This window comes from Triticum urartu, chromosome 7 (genome assembly GCF_003073215.2).
Source record: "Triticum urartu cultivar G1812 chromosome 7, Tu2.1, whole genome shotgun sequence".
Classification (NCBI taxonomy): Eukaryota; Viridiplantae; Streptophyta; class Magnoliopsida; order Poales; family Poaceae; genus Triticum; species Triticum urartu.
The window spans coordinates 27,437,269-27,454,533 of record NC_053028.1 but is presented as its reverse complement, the minus strand read 5'-3'; the positions used below and the strand labels follow the sequence as shown (position 1 = coordinate 27,454,533).

At 44.4% G+C, this 17,265-nt stretch overlaps 1 protein-coding gene and 1 long non-coding RNA gene across 21 annotated transcripts; one reads left to right on the top strand and one right to left on the bottom strand.

The window, feature by feature from the left end:
• The first annotated feature begins 4,715 nt into the window (after positions 1-4,715).
• On the top strand, positions 4,716-5,169 carry LOC125522719. The gene is made up of 2 exons (XR_007289939.1): positions 4,716-4,947; positions 5,069-5,169. It is a non-coding gene; the product is annotated as an uncharacterized LOC125522719 (long non-coding RNA).
• Positions 5,170-9,085: 3,916 nt separating this feature from the next.
• Positions 9,086-15,607, bottom strand: LOC125520094. 20 transcript variants are annotated; one of them, XR_007288449.1, is made up of 7 exons: positions 15,154-15,597; positions 14,863-14,931; positions 14,174-14,260; positions 13,670-13,874; positions 11,860-12,614; positions 10,791-11,481; positions 9,086-9,321 (listed from the first exon to the last, which is right to left on the bottom strand). XR_007288449.1 is itself a non-coding variant. In XM_048684914.1 (4 exons), exons 1-4 carry the CDS (start codon positions 15,297-15,299, stop codon positions 12,489-12,491), a joined length of 444 nt encoding a protein of 147 aa, XP_048540871.1. In that variant the 5' UTR covers positions 15,300-15,599; the 3' UTR covers positions 12,239-12,488. The 20 variants fall into 20 exon arrangements, 5 of the variants coding, with proteins under 5 accessions (XP_048540871.1, XP_048540874.1, XP_048540870.1 ...); XR_007288442.1 differs by having other exon boundaries at positions 14,174-14,265; positions 15,154-15,596; XR_007288443.1 differs by lacking the exon at positions 13,670-13,874 and having other exon boundaries at positions 14,174-14,265; positions 15,154-15,221; positions 15,266-15,595.
• Positions 15,608-17,265: the final 1,658 nt, after the last annotated feature.

Below are 17,265 nucleotides of genomic sequence, written 5' to 3'. Positions count from 1 at the left end.
AGGAACATTTTTTGAATTTGTGAACAAAATTTGAAAAACAGCAGCATTTTTTGAAATTCGGAACAAATTTTTTGAAACCACGAACATTTTTTGAAATATGAACGTTTTCTGAATTTATGAACAAATTTTGAAAACCAGGGACATTTTTCGAAATTCTGAATAATATTTGAAATTTCCAAAAAATGAAAAAGAAAGAAACTTGAAAATAAAAAAAGGAAAAGAAAAATGAAAAAAAAGGAAAAATAAAGAAACAGAAAAAAGAAAAGAAAAAAACGTAAAAGAAGAGCAATATAAAAAAGAAAAACGAAAAAGAAACTGAAAAAGAAAAAGGCTGTTCAGGAACCTTGTAGAAGATTCCAAAAACCAGAAAAAAAACCGTCTGGGAAACTCTAGAAGGTTCTCGAAACAAGAAAAGCTGCAAACACGTTAAATGGGCTGGCCCATGACATAGCTCCATCGCCAGGTCTGTGCGAAAAGGCGACACTTTGACGCAATGAGCGTCCAAATAGAAAATTCCGGGAGCAACTAGTTAACGAGCGCTCCTTCGGAAGCCTCGCAACGATCAGTGCCACTTGCCGCGCTCTCAGCTATTCGCCACGTGTCGCACTCTGGACACTCCCTCCGGATTTTGTTTTTTTATTTTTCTACACGCGTTTTCGGCTTTTTAAACGGGTTTTTTCTGGGGTTTTTCGACGTTTTGGTTTTCTCCCGGTCTTTCTTAACTTTTCGATCAAAAAAAATTTGCACGAAAAAAACGCATTTTTTTTCTTTCGCGAAAATCATGGTTTTTTTCTCAAGAGGCACGGTTGTGTTTTTGCGAGAGTCACGCCCGTGCCTTTCGGAAACGAAAAAAAACGCGTTTTCCGCGAGAGGCACAATTGTGATTTCATGAGAGTCACAGCCGTGCCTCTCGGAAAGGAAAAAACAAAACGTGTTTTCTGTTTTTTCTTCTTTCACGAGAGTCACGGTTTTGCTTCCGCCAGAGGCACGATTGTGCTTTCGTGAGACTCACGGCCGTGCCTCTCGGAAAGGGAAAAACAAAACATGTTTTCTGTTTTTTTTCTTTCGCAAGAGTCACGGTTTTGCTTCCGTGAGAGGCACGGTTGCGCTTTCGTGAGAGTCACGGCCGTGCCTCTTAGAAAGAGAAAAAAATACGTGTTTTCTGTTTTTTTTTCACGAGAGTCACGGGTTTGCTTCCGCGAGAGGCACGGTTGTGCTTTCGCGAAAGTCATGGCCGCGCCTCTTGGAAACGAAAAAAAAACGCGTTTTCTGTTTTTTTTTCCTTCCACGATAGTCACGGTTTTGCTTTCACAAGAGGCACGGGTGTGATTTCGCGAGAGGCACGGGCGTGCCTCTTTTGAAAAGGAAAAAAACCGTGCTCCCGGTTCGGTTTTTTTGCCCGGTTTTTTTCGTCCGATTTTTTTCATGAAAAAAAGTTCATCAAAACCTATCAACATGGGATCTCGTTTTGAAGATCTCGACGCGAGGAATCCAATAATGAAAACGGTTCAAGATTTGGACGCACGGTTTAAAAGATAAAACGTTTGGAATAAACAGATCTATGAAAAAAGGGAAAAATGTTGCGACAAGTGACGCGCTGCATGTGCGCCACTTGTCGCAACCTGGGAAAGTGGAGTGTTCTTTGCAACGACTACTTCTTAATTAGTGATTTCGGAAAATTCGCCGACGCATGCCATTGTTGTTGAACTAGGATAAGGCCTCTTCTCAAAACAAAAAGAAAACTAGGATCAGGCCCAGCCCAAAGGAGATATCATCGGGTCACGCGATCCGTTCCCCTCTCAAATCAAAGAAAAAGAAAAGGTCACACGATCCACTGTCCGAGTTGGACAACGTTGCCGGGTGAGCCCTAACTCGATTCCTCACGGTCCTCGCCGACCTTCCGTGTTAAAAGCAGAGCACCGCCTGGATGCACCACGCAACTCTCGGCAAGTCGCTTGATCGAAACCAGCAGGCAGCTATGGAGGTGGACGAGCTGACGGCGTCCTTTGGTGCGGTCACGATGCACGGCTCCAACCGGCCACGGGCCTCCGGCCAGGCGGCGACGGTGGACGAGCTGACGGCGTACTTCAGGGCAGTAACGATGCACGACGCGGGCGCCACCGCTACCATCCGGCCACAGGTCTCCGTCCGGGTGGCGCCGGTAGACCACGACGAGCCTGCGATGGGCGAGGAGGCGTGCACGCTGCGGGTGCGGCTCCCGGACGGACGGTTCATCTGCAAGACCTTCGGCGCCGGCCGTCCGGCGACGGCGCTGTTCCGGTACTGCTACTCGGCGCTTACCACCTGCTCCGGCAGGGGAGCCGCGACGCGGCCGTTTCGGCTCCTGAAGCTCGCCGGTGGACAAACCGATGAGATACGCCCGGACGAGTCGCCGCTGCGGGACCTCGGGCTGCACCATTGCACCATCCACCTGGTCTTCTGGGTTTAGCCGGCCGGCTATAGCCCTAGCCGTCGCGCATCGAGTCGGACTGTCGGAGTTAGTATTAATGTTACTGAAACAGTAACAGGTGATCAACGAGGTGACAAGGTGCGCGACGAGACCAACAAGAACAGGTGATCAACGAGGTGACCGACGAGGCCAACAAGAACAGGTGATCAACGAGGTCCAGGAGGAGTATAATGTTATTACAATGAGTCTGTAACACGATCGAACAGGTGATCGGCACAAGGTCATGCGCCGAGCGATGGACAGGCCAGGAAGCAGATATGTTTGAGTCTGTACAGCCATGATTGCTTTTCAGCCATGGCCGAGCCATGCTCGGAGGAGATGAAGGACGAGGAAGCTACGTACACAACGAGGGAGCCAGAACCGGCTGTAAATCTGCAATGTTTGCGTTGTTTTGCATGCTTTGTACTTTTTTTTGTTTTGTTAATGGAGCTTTGTATTATACTAGTAATAAGAGCAACTCTAGCCAATCCTCCATGAAGCTTAGAGGAATCCTCTAAACAGTACCTAGACAACCTCTTATAATCTTTAGAGTAAAATTTTTTTACTCCACAACCTCCCTGATGATAAATATGCTCGACCGAGCAGGTCCCGAGAATAAATCTTGTGGCTTCCGTCGTTCACTTCCGCGCCGCCGCAGCCAGCACCCTGACCGCTGCCACTGCAACCCACTGCCTCCGCCCTCGCCTCAGGTCATCGGACTGTGCCGCCGGATCCCCTCTCCTCCCCCTCTGTCCTCACCATAGGTCAACGTAGAGTGTCACCGATGAACAAACCACTACTAGAAAAATGGCTATAGCCAATATCCCTATTAGTGGCCCACCATGATGGTGGTGCGCCACTGCTGCGCACTGCTATATAGCAGTGGCGCACCAGAAGCAGGTGCGCCATTGTTATTTTTTTAGTAGTGACACACCTTTAGTCCAATGCGCCATTGCTATTTTTTCCTCAGGTCCACCCCCTTCCCCAGGCTTACCAATGGCGCATCTTTGTCAGGTGCACCATTGCTATTTTAGATAGCAATGGCGCACCTGGCAAAGGTGCGCCATTGGTAAGCCAGGGAAGGTGGGCATTTTTGGCAGCACATAGCCATAGCAATGGCGCACCACCCCCTGGTGCGCCATTGCTATGTGCTGCACCGACCGGCCCACCTTTTTCTTTTCTTTTCCCCTCTCACCTATCCACCACATAGCAAAGGGGGATTCCTCACCTCCACCAACAGCCGCCGGCCACCACGTCCCCTCACCTGCGCCGCTGGCCGGCCACCGCAGCCCTCCTTCCGCTGCCGGCCCTAGACCTCTCCTACCCTATCCGCCTTCCAGTCCTCTCCCAAATCCCCCTTTGTCCCTGAGCTCGCGCGAGACCCAGCCTCGCCCCACCTCTGCCCCGCCGCCTACCAGTCCTCCGGAACCTCGCCATCGTCCGGGGAAGCTCCGACGCCGCCCCCTGCAGATTCCCTCGCGGACACGCCTCCAATCGAGCCTCAAGCGCGCTGCCACGAAACCCTAGGCCAGCCAGGACCTCGCATCTGGATGCCGTGTCCGTGCTGGTGGAGGCGTCCAGCAGTGTCGCCGGCACCGTGATGTCGACCACCGTAGCTTCTGGTCAAGGTATGAGTCGTACCCCAACAGGCAGCCCCCGATCCTCTTCTCCCCCCGCGGGATGCAGTGGTAGCACGACGCAGGTGAGACGAATTCGTCGATCTGCTGCATTGATTTGTAGCTGCAGGATTTTTTTAGGGGAGAAGAAATGCAATTTCTTGTCATGTTTTGCTGTGCATCGATGGAAATCAGCTCTATAGATGCAACAGTCCGGGTGCATGCACTTTCCTTATCGATTTTCTGATGAGATTGTGATTGACTAGCTAAAGAAATTACTACCTGGGATGATATTTGTTTGCTTCCATAAAGCTAATGCTAAAGCAATTATTTTTCTTCTGTAACACTTTAAAGCAATTCCTTGCATAATATTGAACCTGAAGCTTGTAGTTCTACACTTCTACTGATATATTGTATATCGACTGCCTCAAGGGAGCATAATAATTGCTTCCCATTTCTTATTTTCTGCTAAGCTTCATTACGTAGTTGTTTGCTAAATGATGCCCGTGATTGACTAAATATTGTTTGGAATTTCACAATCATAATTAATCTTTGATCTGACCGTCTCGATTGATTCAGATGTGCATTATGTGTTCTGCCAAAAAAAAATTACATGCTAATCTGCGAAAAATATTATGCTATTAGTGGATCCTTTTAATTTAGGATCTATTCTCCTACTCTCTGAATATTGTTTCCATAAGCTCCATGTTATCTTCAGTTACCTCAACTTGTACAATGTTAAGTGAGTTATCAAAACGGTGAATTACTGTATTTTGTACAATGTTGGTTAACACTTAACTTGACTATTCTTCATTTTGAAACATTAGCCGGCAACCTCTCCGACATGCTGCTCATGACCACCTCCCCAACCAGATGTTGTTGGTAAGCTCTCTCTTCTCCCCCTCCATCTATTTGCTAAGCACACATGTATGCAAGATGGAAATCCATCTATTTAACTCGATTTTGCTGAAAAATGTTTCTTTTTATCATGTTGGATGTGTAGGCAGTAGAGGAAGTATGGATGGTAATTTTGTTTCACTCAACAAAATCCTTGTGTGTGCTAATTATGCATTGGCAGTAGGCAGTAGACTTAGCCATTTGTCGTATTTCATTTTGCGTTGCCCATTTTTAACCCGATAAATCAGAATCAGGATTTTTAAAAATTAGTTTTGTAATATATTTGTAAACATTGTATATTTGTATTAAAGGAAGAGTAGAAGCGTGACCTGTTTGCTAGCCCTAACTTTTTTTGTATACACTGGTGGTGCTGGCGTCTCTGGTGCCGCCGTTCGGCGCTGTGGTGCCCACCGTGGTTGGTGTTGTCTGCTGGTGCAGCAGAGGGTTCCGCCATGGATGGTACTATGGTGCTACGCCTTCACTGCCTCGCCTCTTCACTGCATCGACGCTCCTTCTGCATCGAGATCTCCAGGCAATCCTCCTTCTTCTCTCTCTGCTCTGCTTCTGCATTCTGTACTGAACTGTCACTAGCCTAGGGTTTAAGCTCTGAATTTTTAGATGTTTAGATCGATTCAGTAGTTGCTTAGGTATATAGGAATCTATGTAGTGCTTAGGATGTCCTAGTTGCAGTAGAACATGTGTAGGTGTTTTCCTGAATTTTACTTCTGATTCAAGGTTTCGTGAGTGGCTGAGATACATGTTGAGAGAACATGGAGGTCCCTTATTGGATGCTTTCAGATCAAAATACCCTGAAAGGTATCGCGGCTCCTGTTTTTTACTTGCTACTCTTATTCTTCTCATAATTTTGCAACTTTGTTATAGCTTATTATTCCATGTCCTCAGAACCAACAATGTATGTACATATTTTACTATTGGTTAAACAATGTCATCAGAACTTTGCACGTATCAGTGCTGGTTTCCATCTTTGAACAACTAAAAGAAGTTAGTAATTTGTTGATGTGGTAGGTTGTGAGGGCAGGAAAAATGTTCAGTGGGGATTGACTTTATAGTTATATAGGATCATTACAACTATAGTGTACTTCATGATAATCACATGCTAACGATGTACCGTATGCTTCCTTCATTTGTTTTGTGCAGGGAGGGAGCTTATACTTGCTTTAGTCAAACCATTGGAGCTGAAGAATTCAGTTATGGTTCTAGAATAGATCACATTCTCATTTGAAAACACACACACTGTCGAGATGAGGACCCTACGGCACAGCGAGCCGCACTGGACGGTGGCGCAATGCATGAGGTACAGAACTTAAACTCCTTCATCGTCACATCAATCACAACGTTTATGTCACTAAATAGTTAATTTCTTAGGAATAGAGCATGTCTCCCTGGGCTAAACTGTAACAAAGTTCAGAATATTAAAGTTTAGATTATTAACCTTAACTTTCATTTATCAAAGATCTGCACACTTTGTTTTGGATCCACACACCTAGGCTCGTCTAATGTGATCGGATCTGGCCAGATTCTTTTGATGCATCACCTGTTACTCTTTTCGGTGAATTATGTTAGTAGTAATCTTGATTAGCTAGTCGCTTGTGTGTTGTTAGCAGGATTAGCGTGGCCGTAGCTTAGGTCAAGCATGTACCTTATGTTTTGTCTCATGTAAAAAGCTTAGGACTGTGTTTACTGAATAATTAAGTTCTTCTGACAGGGAACTATGCATCCTGAATGGCATAGACTTTTGGCTTCATGAAATGACCCATGTCTATGATTCAAGGTATCTTAGATCTTCGATGTCGGATGCAAATAATTGCTCAATTTCACTTCTCTGCAATGTTCATTCTCATATATTTCTATCATTCTTTGCAGGGATAAAGTATAAGAAAAAGAAGAAAAGATTACTAGAAGATTAGTTTTAGAATTTTCTTTTATTTCCTTGTAATTTTTCTTTTATTGGATACTTGTAAAGACATCGTAATATTCTTACTATAATAAAAATTATGATTCTATTTCATTTTTTGTTTTTAAATTATTTTTCCTTATAGGTTGTTTTCTGTAAATTTGGATTTTTTTTGTTTTCCAAATACATTACTAGTGGCGCATTTCAGTCCTTACAAGTGGCGCACCTTCCTTTATTACTAGTGGCACACCTATAAGGCTATAAGTGGCGCACCTAGAGGGAATACCAGTGGAGCACCTAAGAGTTAGTAGTGGCGCACCAGAGGTGCGCCATTACTATCTGTTACTAGTGACGTGTTAATAGTGGCGCACCCGTAGTGCACCATTACTAACGAAAACAGGTGCGCCACTAATAGGGCTATTTCTGGTAGAACAACGCCACGGAGAGCACCCCATGGTTTCAGGGATCTCACCGGAGTTAGGGGATGGGGTACCTACTTTAGTAACCTGCCACCGCCACCGAAGCACACCCCGACAAGCAATCAGTTGTGGTGTCGCCGGTCTCCGTCATCCCACGGTGGAGGCTGACGTACACTATGGCGGAGCCACGTTTTAGAGTGTGGTCAATTGACCACACAGGTTTTCGGCAAATTCTATGTACACAAGTAGAAATCATGTATTTTTTTAAAAAAAATAGTGAAAACATATGTATTTAACATCACAGAATTGAAATGACATCACAAACTTCTGATCCTGGCACCGCCACTGGACGTACAGCTCGTGCGCTTCATTTTGAAGCCACCTTCCTCCCTGCACCTCGCACTCACTCCTCGACCTGTGTGCGAAGGCTGAGAGCAAGCAGCGGGAGAGGAGGGAGGAGGTCACCACATAGGGTACAAGTTAAATAGACTTCCCTATATACAACCAAACTTTGGGCTATGAATGTTCATAGTTATATGCAAGCAACCAAACAGGGGGACGGGAATCGGTGCTATGATGCAGACAAGCGGTATGCAGGCAACCGTACGATTTGTAGAATGTAATTTTTTTATTCCTCTGCATATGCTCAAACCAGGCTCAACTAAAAAAAGCATGCAAAGAGGAGAAAACATGAAGGCAACAAAACAAAACTTTAATGGATGCAATTGGACGATCGACTTCTGCATCTGTGTTCACAAACAAATAATATGTCCGCTTTAGCAGATGGCCTAACAACACGGGCGACCGGGCGAGGCGAGAGTGCACTGGCACTTGGCCCTGGCAGAGCTGCTCTCCCGGAAGCACACCCAAACTCTACTTCCGGGAGAGCGCGTGGTCGGAGTGAGAGTCAGAACTCGAAGGGGAGTGTGGTGTGAACGAACCTCATATTCTCCACCACCGTGATTACAAACAATTAAAACAATGCCCCCTCAGTTTTTTTCCCTTTTCATGTAAGAATATCCATGTACTACCTCCGTCCTAATTTATTGGTCCCTATTGTATTTTGTGTCAAATTTTGACTATAGATTCAACTAATAAAATGTTCTTGCATGTCACTAAAAATTATATCATTGAAAACTGTGTTCAAATACGAATCAAACGATGTAATTTTTGTTGACATGCATTAACATTTTGTTAGTTAAATCGTTGGTCAAAATTTGGCACAAATTACAAAGGGGACCAATAAACCAGGACGGAGGTAGTACTACTCTGTTCCAGAATGCTTAAGTTCAAATTTCAAAAAAAGAAAACTTAGGTTCTTGATTTATCGTAATTTAAACATCTTTTAATATGACCAAGTCTACTGGAAAATATACCAACATTTACAACATCAAATTACATATTGTGATAGCCATGTACTACACCAAACTAGTTTCATTAGATTCATCATAACACATATTTTCATATTATACATTTGATGTTGTAGATATCAACATGCACATACATGGTCAAACTTACAAAAGTTTGACCTAGGAGACCTAGAAGTACTTTAAAAGCGGAGGAATTACATATTACGATGATGTAGAAGTTGTGGTCATTGACGGGTCTAGGATTGGACCAATGTGGGGCACATTGCAATGCACAATTATATGAACATGGAAAAATAGTAACATCAAAATTTATCCAAACTACGCCTCCATCTGTTGCAAAAACCACTATAGAATAAAAGGTTAATAAAGTCTCATGGCGTTAAAATCAAACATATAGGTTTGGAATTTACCCACAAAAATCAGTGCAGAGAGTTCAACTAAGGTCTTATATAATAATAAAAAGTATAATTATTTTTCAGCCGAACATATATGAATTTCATCCAACTCATTTTCTTTATCATTTTTGGTTAATGGAAAGGTCCAAGATGACTAGCAGATTTAAAAATACCTTACAAAATATCTCAAACAATCCAATACTCACTCTATTTTACATGTTCTCAAATCCATGAAAACCTTCAATACGCCATCATCGGTCCTGTTCGAGAAGATATCTCGTTTAGCAAATGTCACAGTGAACCATTCAAAATTTGATACATGTTTTAACTAGATCTATTACAGAAAAAAGAACTCTTTGACTATTTATCAATCACCATACTACACACAGGAAGATTAAGAAGTATGAATCAATTGACGAAATTATCAAAAGAAACATAACCGGTGAGTGCAGATGGCGAGATTAGCTTCGGTTTCAGACAAGGCTAAGCTGCTACATGTACGACACTCGTTGTATGATTTTTGTATGACACCTTTACCAATATTTCCATCACTTATGTTTAGTGTGGTAGGGTCGTTGGATCACCTGTTGGACAATAATTGGATTCAAAGAGTCGGATATAAAGTAGTTTCGTGGGTTGAATGAGTGAATGATGGTTGGGCAGCCAAAATGAGGATAGTGTATGTACATGCTTATGTACTAGTTAAAAACTACAAATTGTTTTTTGGGGGGGGGGGGGGGGGGGGGGGGGGGGGCCCCTCCCCCCATACCCTCCACCCTAAATCCCCCCATGCCCCTCAACTTGTAGGCATTGTTCATGTGCCGTGTCTCAGCTCTCATTGCCGAAGTTTGCACCTGTGTCATCATGGAGAACTTGTTTGTCGACGCGCAGAAAGAGTGAGGGAATACAATGTTGTGCTGGAGGTGGACGCGTCCACCCTGACCTTCATTGGCGTTCGTAGTTTGCGCCACAAACGCCACTGACCTGCTAGCTTAGGTGTCGCAGGCATGTATGTGGGAAGCAAAATCTACTTGCGGTCCTTGCTATGCATTCTACTCGGAGGCGGTCCGTGCTCCGCATTCTACTGGGAGACGGTGTCTCCGTGGCTATAAATTAGAGTGTGTAGGAGTTCTTCAGCTAGCCGTAATGATCACTACAACTACGATGGAGAACCTGATCCAAGTAACCATTGTTGGATCTACGATTGGACCAATGGGGGGTATAGCTGCACATTTACATGAACTAGATGACCAGTTGCGCCCATGGCGCAAAAAGCGAGATCAAGCCCATGCACATGTGACTGATTTTGAACCAACTTCATGGATACTTATATCCCATTAATTACAATATAGATGATACCATGATAGACTAAAAGGAAGTAATAAGATCGCTTGATAATAGCATACATTGGTTTACCCGTTGTGCCGATGGTGCAAAGGGCGAGAGGGAACCAAGCAAGAGTGTTTAGATAATATTTAGATACGATGTTCAAACATAGTGTTATATATTCCATTGCATGGTACCAAGATGGCTAAAAACAAAGTCATGAGACCAACTCATGATAGAAAGCAAGCTGGATTACATAGCTCCATCTGCATTGGTATTTCCACACCAATTTAAAAAGATGTTTCATCTACTCTATATTATGAAGTACTGGAGCTGAAAGGATAAGGTGACGCAGAGCACATTATATGGTCGAGAAAAGTAGTGCATGACCTAGGTCTCGAACCTGAGCTATATTATGAGATGATGGCAGTGGTTGCTCATGACGCTATCAAAGGGAGTGCACGATGATATGAGTTCTCCCGCCAATTCCTCAAAGGCAAATGCATATGACACTCCTCCTTTCATATTTGCGATGTCAAAGAACTGAGTCCAGCTTCTTGTGATTGTATGATAAGCCGAGCAATGACGATGGCAGGTCTGTTTCCAGCTTTGATCAGCAAATTAGTATGCTCTTCATGCATGTGCCCCTTGAGATATTCTTGTGTGAAGTGAGTGGAAAAGTACTGCAATAGATATTAAGCATGGTTAAGATGCAGCTATGAAGATTCATAAAAAGGAGAAAGGACAGGAACAGAATACCATTTGTTGACCACTTGTTGCGAACATCTTGTTCATGGTACAGACATAGTAGGAAGAGAAATTTTGTTTCCGTCTAGTATTAAGCTGTTCAGAGTGTCAACATGCTGTTTGTATAGTGTTACCTCATTCCCAAACAAGAAAATAGTAGCTCAGCTCATCTATGTACCCATGAATGCGGACATCTATTTAATTTGAAGGCTAATTTAATTATCATGCCTAAATGTGGTATAAATGGGGCGACACCGTTAGCTTCTTACCACGGATAATGCATTTTCCATCATCCAGAGTGATCCTCCTGCGTGCACATTCAGTTACTGGGCAATATGATGCCAAATCTACACAGAGAAAAAAAATGGCTATTACTTCATACCCCCTACACATCCAGAGGGATCCTCTTGTGTGCATATTCAGTTACTGTGTCACAAAATAACATGATGCCAAATGATAAGCATGTATGAGGAAAATTAAAATGTTCAATAAAGATTTCTCTAAAGGGCATATGATGCAAACTTTGAGAACAACAGGACTTCCAACTCGCTGGAACTGTAGTCGCACACATGAACATACTATGCTTCAAGTACCAGAAAGACAGTAGAACACATGGAAACAAACATGTGGATACCAATCGCTTATTCAGGCACAGAGTAAGAAGCCTATATGCAATAATGAACGGTAGTCTGATTAAAGAAGATCAGGTGTTGGGGAAAATATACCTTGTCGTCGCTGAAATTTCACTTGGAGGCATCTATGGCGACTTGATGTGGCATGCATGAAATCTTCTTTGGTAATAGGCAAGTAAAAGTCACATTTTAGTTTTGAAGCAAGCAGACAAAGTCTGTGAATATATACTATAGTCCATGCAAAGCAGACAAGATCCACGTATTAGCAATTTATTAAAACAGGAAAAAAAACCAGCATATACATTTCCACGCATTAACATCTAACCAACTAAAAACCAGAGAGAGGAAATCGAAAACTTCTAATTTTAGGCCTGACAACATTGTCACCAAAGACTGGGAAGCATGGATTGCATGCGCCAATTAAAATTTACCAGGCAAAAAATAAGACATCATTTTCCATCAACACTTATATGCCAGTTAAAAAGCATGATCCATTATGGTCTTAGTAGTAAACAACTCGGATAGAAGCATAGGCTAATGTGAGGCAGTTACACATGCCGCAAAAGCATCCTAAAGACGGATGTTTTTCACACAAGCTATATTAGTAGAGAAACTATTGCTCAGCTTTGTAAATCGTAACCAGAAAAAGGAAAGAGAAGCCTATGAAAAATTGCACAGGAGCACATATTAACAGAAGGAATATCCGACTAAAATATAAAATCCTATAACTTAGTCCTAGAATCCTTTCGTACAAGGAGTGAAGAAATGTTTGTAGTCTCAAGAGCCTCGTCGGTACAAAATCTTTCAACTATTTTGTTACCCATGTCAATATCCATCAGTTCCAGCGGCTGCAATCAAGAGTCAAGAATAAACCAGATTGGTAATTAAACAAATGACAAATTTAAGCTCCAGTTAAGTCAAGCATATATAAAAAAAACATGCCCCTGAACTTAATTTTCGTCATTTGGGGGATGTATAGCATGGAACTGCAGATATGCCAATGGGGAGTTCTAATTCAGAGCACCTCTGCATAAAGAGTGTGCAGTAAGAAATGATAGCAGTATTTATACTCAGGGTCGCCGGAGACATGCATCGAAGGAAATATGTGCATTGTACCACCATATTTCTTGGTTGACTCAACCAAGTCACATACTTTCTCCTGCTACCGACGTCTGTGTTACTACAAGGGGAAGAAAAAAGTTCAACTATTACCACTCCACTTTCAGTATATATACGGTGCCAACAACTTGGCATAGAACCTAATGTTTTCTGTGAGTTCATGGATCGGCCATTGGAATATTACAGGGTGGAGGCATAAGGAGAATAATCAAATAGCAAGACTGTACAAGAAAATAAGCTGCAACTTGCAACTCATGAAATTCTGTTTAAATTTATAGGTCATATTAGATGCATAGGAAGTACAGGTAAATAGAGAAGTTCAGCTTCAAGCCACTCATCAAATATGGGGGACCTCCCTTGCTATGCCCAGACCAACAAAAATTGAACTGTCGATACAACTGGACTGACAAAATGAACTATTGAAAGGGAAACCTACTATTTTTTTGCAGAACATTTTCAATTTGACAATGCAAAAAGTAGTAAACACCACAAGATGTGATTTTTTTCCCATTCCTCAATCGAGAGTAACGATCAACAACCAGCTCATGTTGCAAATATATTTCAATTGAACAAAGCAGGCTACATCCAGCAATAACTTGACCTAAGTTTCTACTTGTGACCTTTTATAGTGCTTGTTTATGCCATGAACAATAAGGAGTGGAAATTAATATATCCCGAACCAATATTTCGAAATTTGTAGAGGCCAAGTAATTCATTAATCTAATGTTTCCTGGTGAGACACACCATTCATCCATAGCAGGTTAGGCAAGCAAGCTTAACTAACCTACTGCAATGGCCGCTGCTGCACCACGAGCGTCGGGGAAGACGTCCAGGGAAGAAGGCGGCGGCGCGAGAGGCCGTGGGGCCGGAGGGTCGAGGAGCAGGGGAGGCTGGAGATGCTGAACGGCGCGGACTCGAATGGGGCTCGAGGAAGGGAAGGATTGGTCCTTTGTGCGCTAGGTTTTCGGGACGCATTAGTGCCTTTCGTGCTGGACAAAATAACTTGCAAATCAAAATCTGTATAAATTTACTCCTGAGCCTGGCCAACATTAATTAGCATGGCCCCTTTTGCTCATATTTGTACATTTAGTCGGCAAACCTTTCCGAAATTGTATCTGAAAGAAACTGCTACTATCTTTTGCTTGTTCTCGCAAAGAATTAAATCCATAGTATGCCAAGAAGCTATGGAAAATTTGCAATTGCTTCAAAGAATATAATACATTGCAGAAATAAAATACTCTATCAGAGAGTTGGCAGGCGAGGTAGTGGGGACAGAGCAAGAACTAACTTTGAGAGGAGATGGGCAGACTCTTGCGTCGTGCCCTGGCTGACCCCTACGCTTACGCCATGCCTCATGTATCCATTCCTCATTCCTCTGTGCTGTGATAGAAATTCAGAATGGCAAATAAAAGTATTCTTAGATTGCAGCCTTCATTTCTTATCCTTTAGTAGGCACATTTGATTCTGAAGGAAGAAGATGGGAAATATGCATATAGCAAGGAATAGTAAAAAGATGTTCTTTCAAACTTGCATGGCTATTTGTTTTTTTCTGTAAACATGCCAATCTACTGCCATCTCGCTGGCCTTAATTTCTTACCTTTTCATAGATGCAAATTTGATTTTGAGCAAGTAGAGAAGCAATATACGATAGCATACATCAAGAAATAGTAGATGAATGTTCTTTCTTTTCAGCCTTAATTCTTTTCAGCATATATACGACCATCGTTTTTTCCTGTAAATACACTGATGTACTACCATCTCACTGCAAATTATGTATTGTGCAAAGGAAAAATCATTTTACTTTTCAGCATATATATACGCTCATACGGTAGTCACACATATAAGCAGCACCACAAAAAAAAACACAAACACGACACCTGGAAAAACCAGGAATAGAAAGGAATTAACACGATAATAAGCAGTAAACAATATAGGGTAGAAAAGTGCAGCGCTAAGGGAAGAAGGACAAGGACAAACCTAAAAAACTATCAAAGGGATGAAACAGTAATCTGAGAGGGTGAGGCGGCATGGTGCAGATTTGGTTTTCTGAAATAAAGCATTGGCAATTAACAAAAAAAAAATCGTCACACAAGGCCAGATATATGAATGACAAACATATTAAAATCTCCTTAAAGCTTGCAAGCCAGTAGTAATATAGGTAGGAACGATGTATTCCCCGTCACATTGAGGGAAGAAAGGGGAAACACATGGTCTGTGAGGAGATTAGGAGAACGAACAACTATAAGGACCAACGGATCTGACACGTACCTCAACCAGCTTGCCGGCGGCGCCGCCTCCATGACGAACCACGACGGCCTCCTCCATCTCCCCAGCAGCTCAAGCCCACCCTGACCAACCCGTTGCTTCTTGTCCTCGGCACCTATCTCCCCTGCTCCTTGCAACAATGGCGACATGGGAGAGAGAGAGGAGGATAGGTGGCAAGATCTGCGCCCGATCCAGAATCACGGCACGCGGCGCGTGATGCCGGCGACCTGCACCGGATCCGGCTGGGCCGAGAAGTGCCGCAGCCGCTGCTGTACCTCAAGCGCCGGGGAGAGAAGGCCGCGTCGGCCGCTGCGTGGAGCCGGCGGCGTGACGGTAGGGAAGGAGGGGATCAGGGGAGGGGAGAGCACGTGAGAGAAGGCAAGGGAGAGGAGATATTTTCACGGGTGGCCGATGGGTGCAAACGATGACTGTAAAAAAACACCCTGCCAACCCACGATCGATTCGCCCTGCTTTTCACCCGGACAGAAGCACGCACACACCGGCCGCTGCGAGGCTGGCCGCGCGCAAGGCTGGCCCATGTGTCAGTCGCTCTAGCCCGGTTACTTAGAGTACAGAAGAACGAGCGACCGGATGTTTACCACCACGATGAAAGGTACGACGTCGCTGGCCAGCGAGGCAAATCGAGTGTTTAGGATGAATTTGAAATGGGGATGGCGCTAGAATGGCGGGTTGGGTAGCTGGATTTATATGTTCAATTTAAAAAATGAAGTAACATAAAAAATTGTCCAAACTATATAGCAAGGATGAGGAAGGCGAAACTCAGAAACAGAGTCGCCACGCGTGTGGACACGAGCTGGCTGCCGAGTGCCCACCATATGGCCTGTCTCCGCCCTGCACTGGCACTTGGCAGGTACCACCTCCTCAAGTGCACTGGCACTTGGCAGAGCTGCTCTCCCGGAAGCACAACCAAACTCGGGAGAGCACGTGGTCGGAGTGAGAATGAGAGCTCGGAGGGGAGTGTGGTGTGAACGAACGTCATGTTCTCCACCATGTGATTACAAACAATTAAAACCTTGCCGATTTAGTTTCTTTTTTCATGTAAAAATAGCCATGTACTACTCTATTCCAACATACTTATGTTCAAATTTCAAAAAAAAAACCTTAAGTTCTTGATTTATCTTAATTTAAACATCTTTAAATTTGACCAAGTCTATTCGGTAGAAATTATACCAACATTTATAACATCAAATGAGTTTTATTAGATTCATCATAAAACGTATCTTCATACTGTATATTTGAGAGAGTGGAAGTGGTTTTTGAAATGAGTGCTCCTCAATTAGTGATTTCGCACGTGAGCGAGCAACATCTCCTTGACGGGCCGGCCCACACCACGGAGCGCGTGAGCGCCGGTTCGCTCCGAGGCGCATGCCATTGTTGTTCAACTCGGATCAGGCCTCTTAAAAAAAACCTAAAAAGAACCCCTCATAAAAAAATCAAAAAAAAACTAGGATCAGGCCAAACCCAAGGAGATATCATCAGGTCACGCGATCCGTTCCCCTCTCGAAGAAAAAGGTCACACGATCCACTGTCCGAGTCGGACGACGTGCCCGGGTGTGCCCTAACTAGATTCCTCACGGTCCTCGCCCGTGTTAAAAGCAGAGCACCGCCTGGACGCTCCATACAGCTCTCGTCAAATCGCTTGATCGAAACCCAGCAGGCAGCAATGGATGTCGACGAGCTGATGGCATCCTTCGCTGCGGTCACGATGCACGGCTCCAACCGGCCACAGGCCTCCGGCCAGGCGGCGACGGTGGACGAGCTGACGGCGTACTTCAGGGCGATAACGATGTACGACGCGGGCGCCACCGCTACCATCCGGCCACAGGTATCCGTCCCGGTGGCGCCGGTGGACCAGGACGAGCCTGCGATGGGCGAGGAGGCGTGCACGCTGCGGGTGCGGCTCCCGGACGGGCGATTCATCTGCAAGACCTTCGGCGCCGGGCGTCCGGCGACGACGCTGTTCCGGTACTGCCACTCGGCGCTTGCCGCCTGCTCCCGCGGGGCAGCCGCGACGCCGCCGTTCCGGCTCTTGAGGCTCGCCGGTGGACAAACCGATGAGATACGCCCGGACGAGTCGCCGCTGCGGGACCTCGG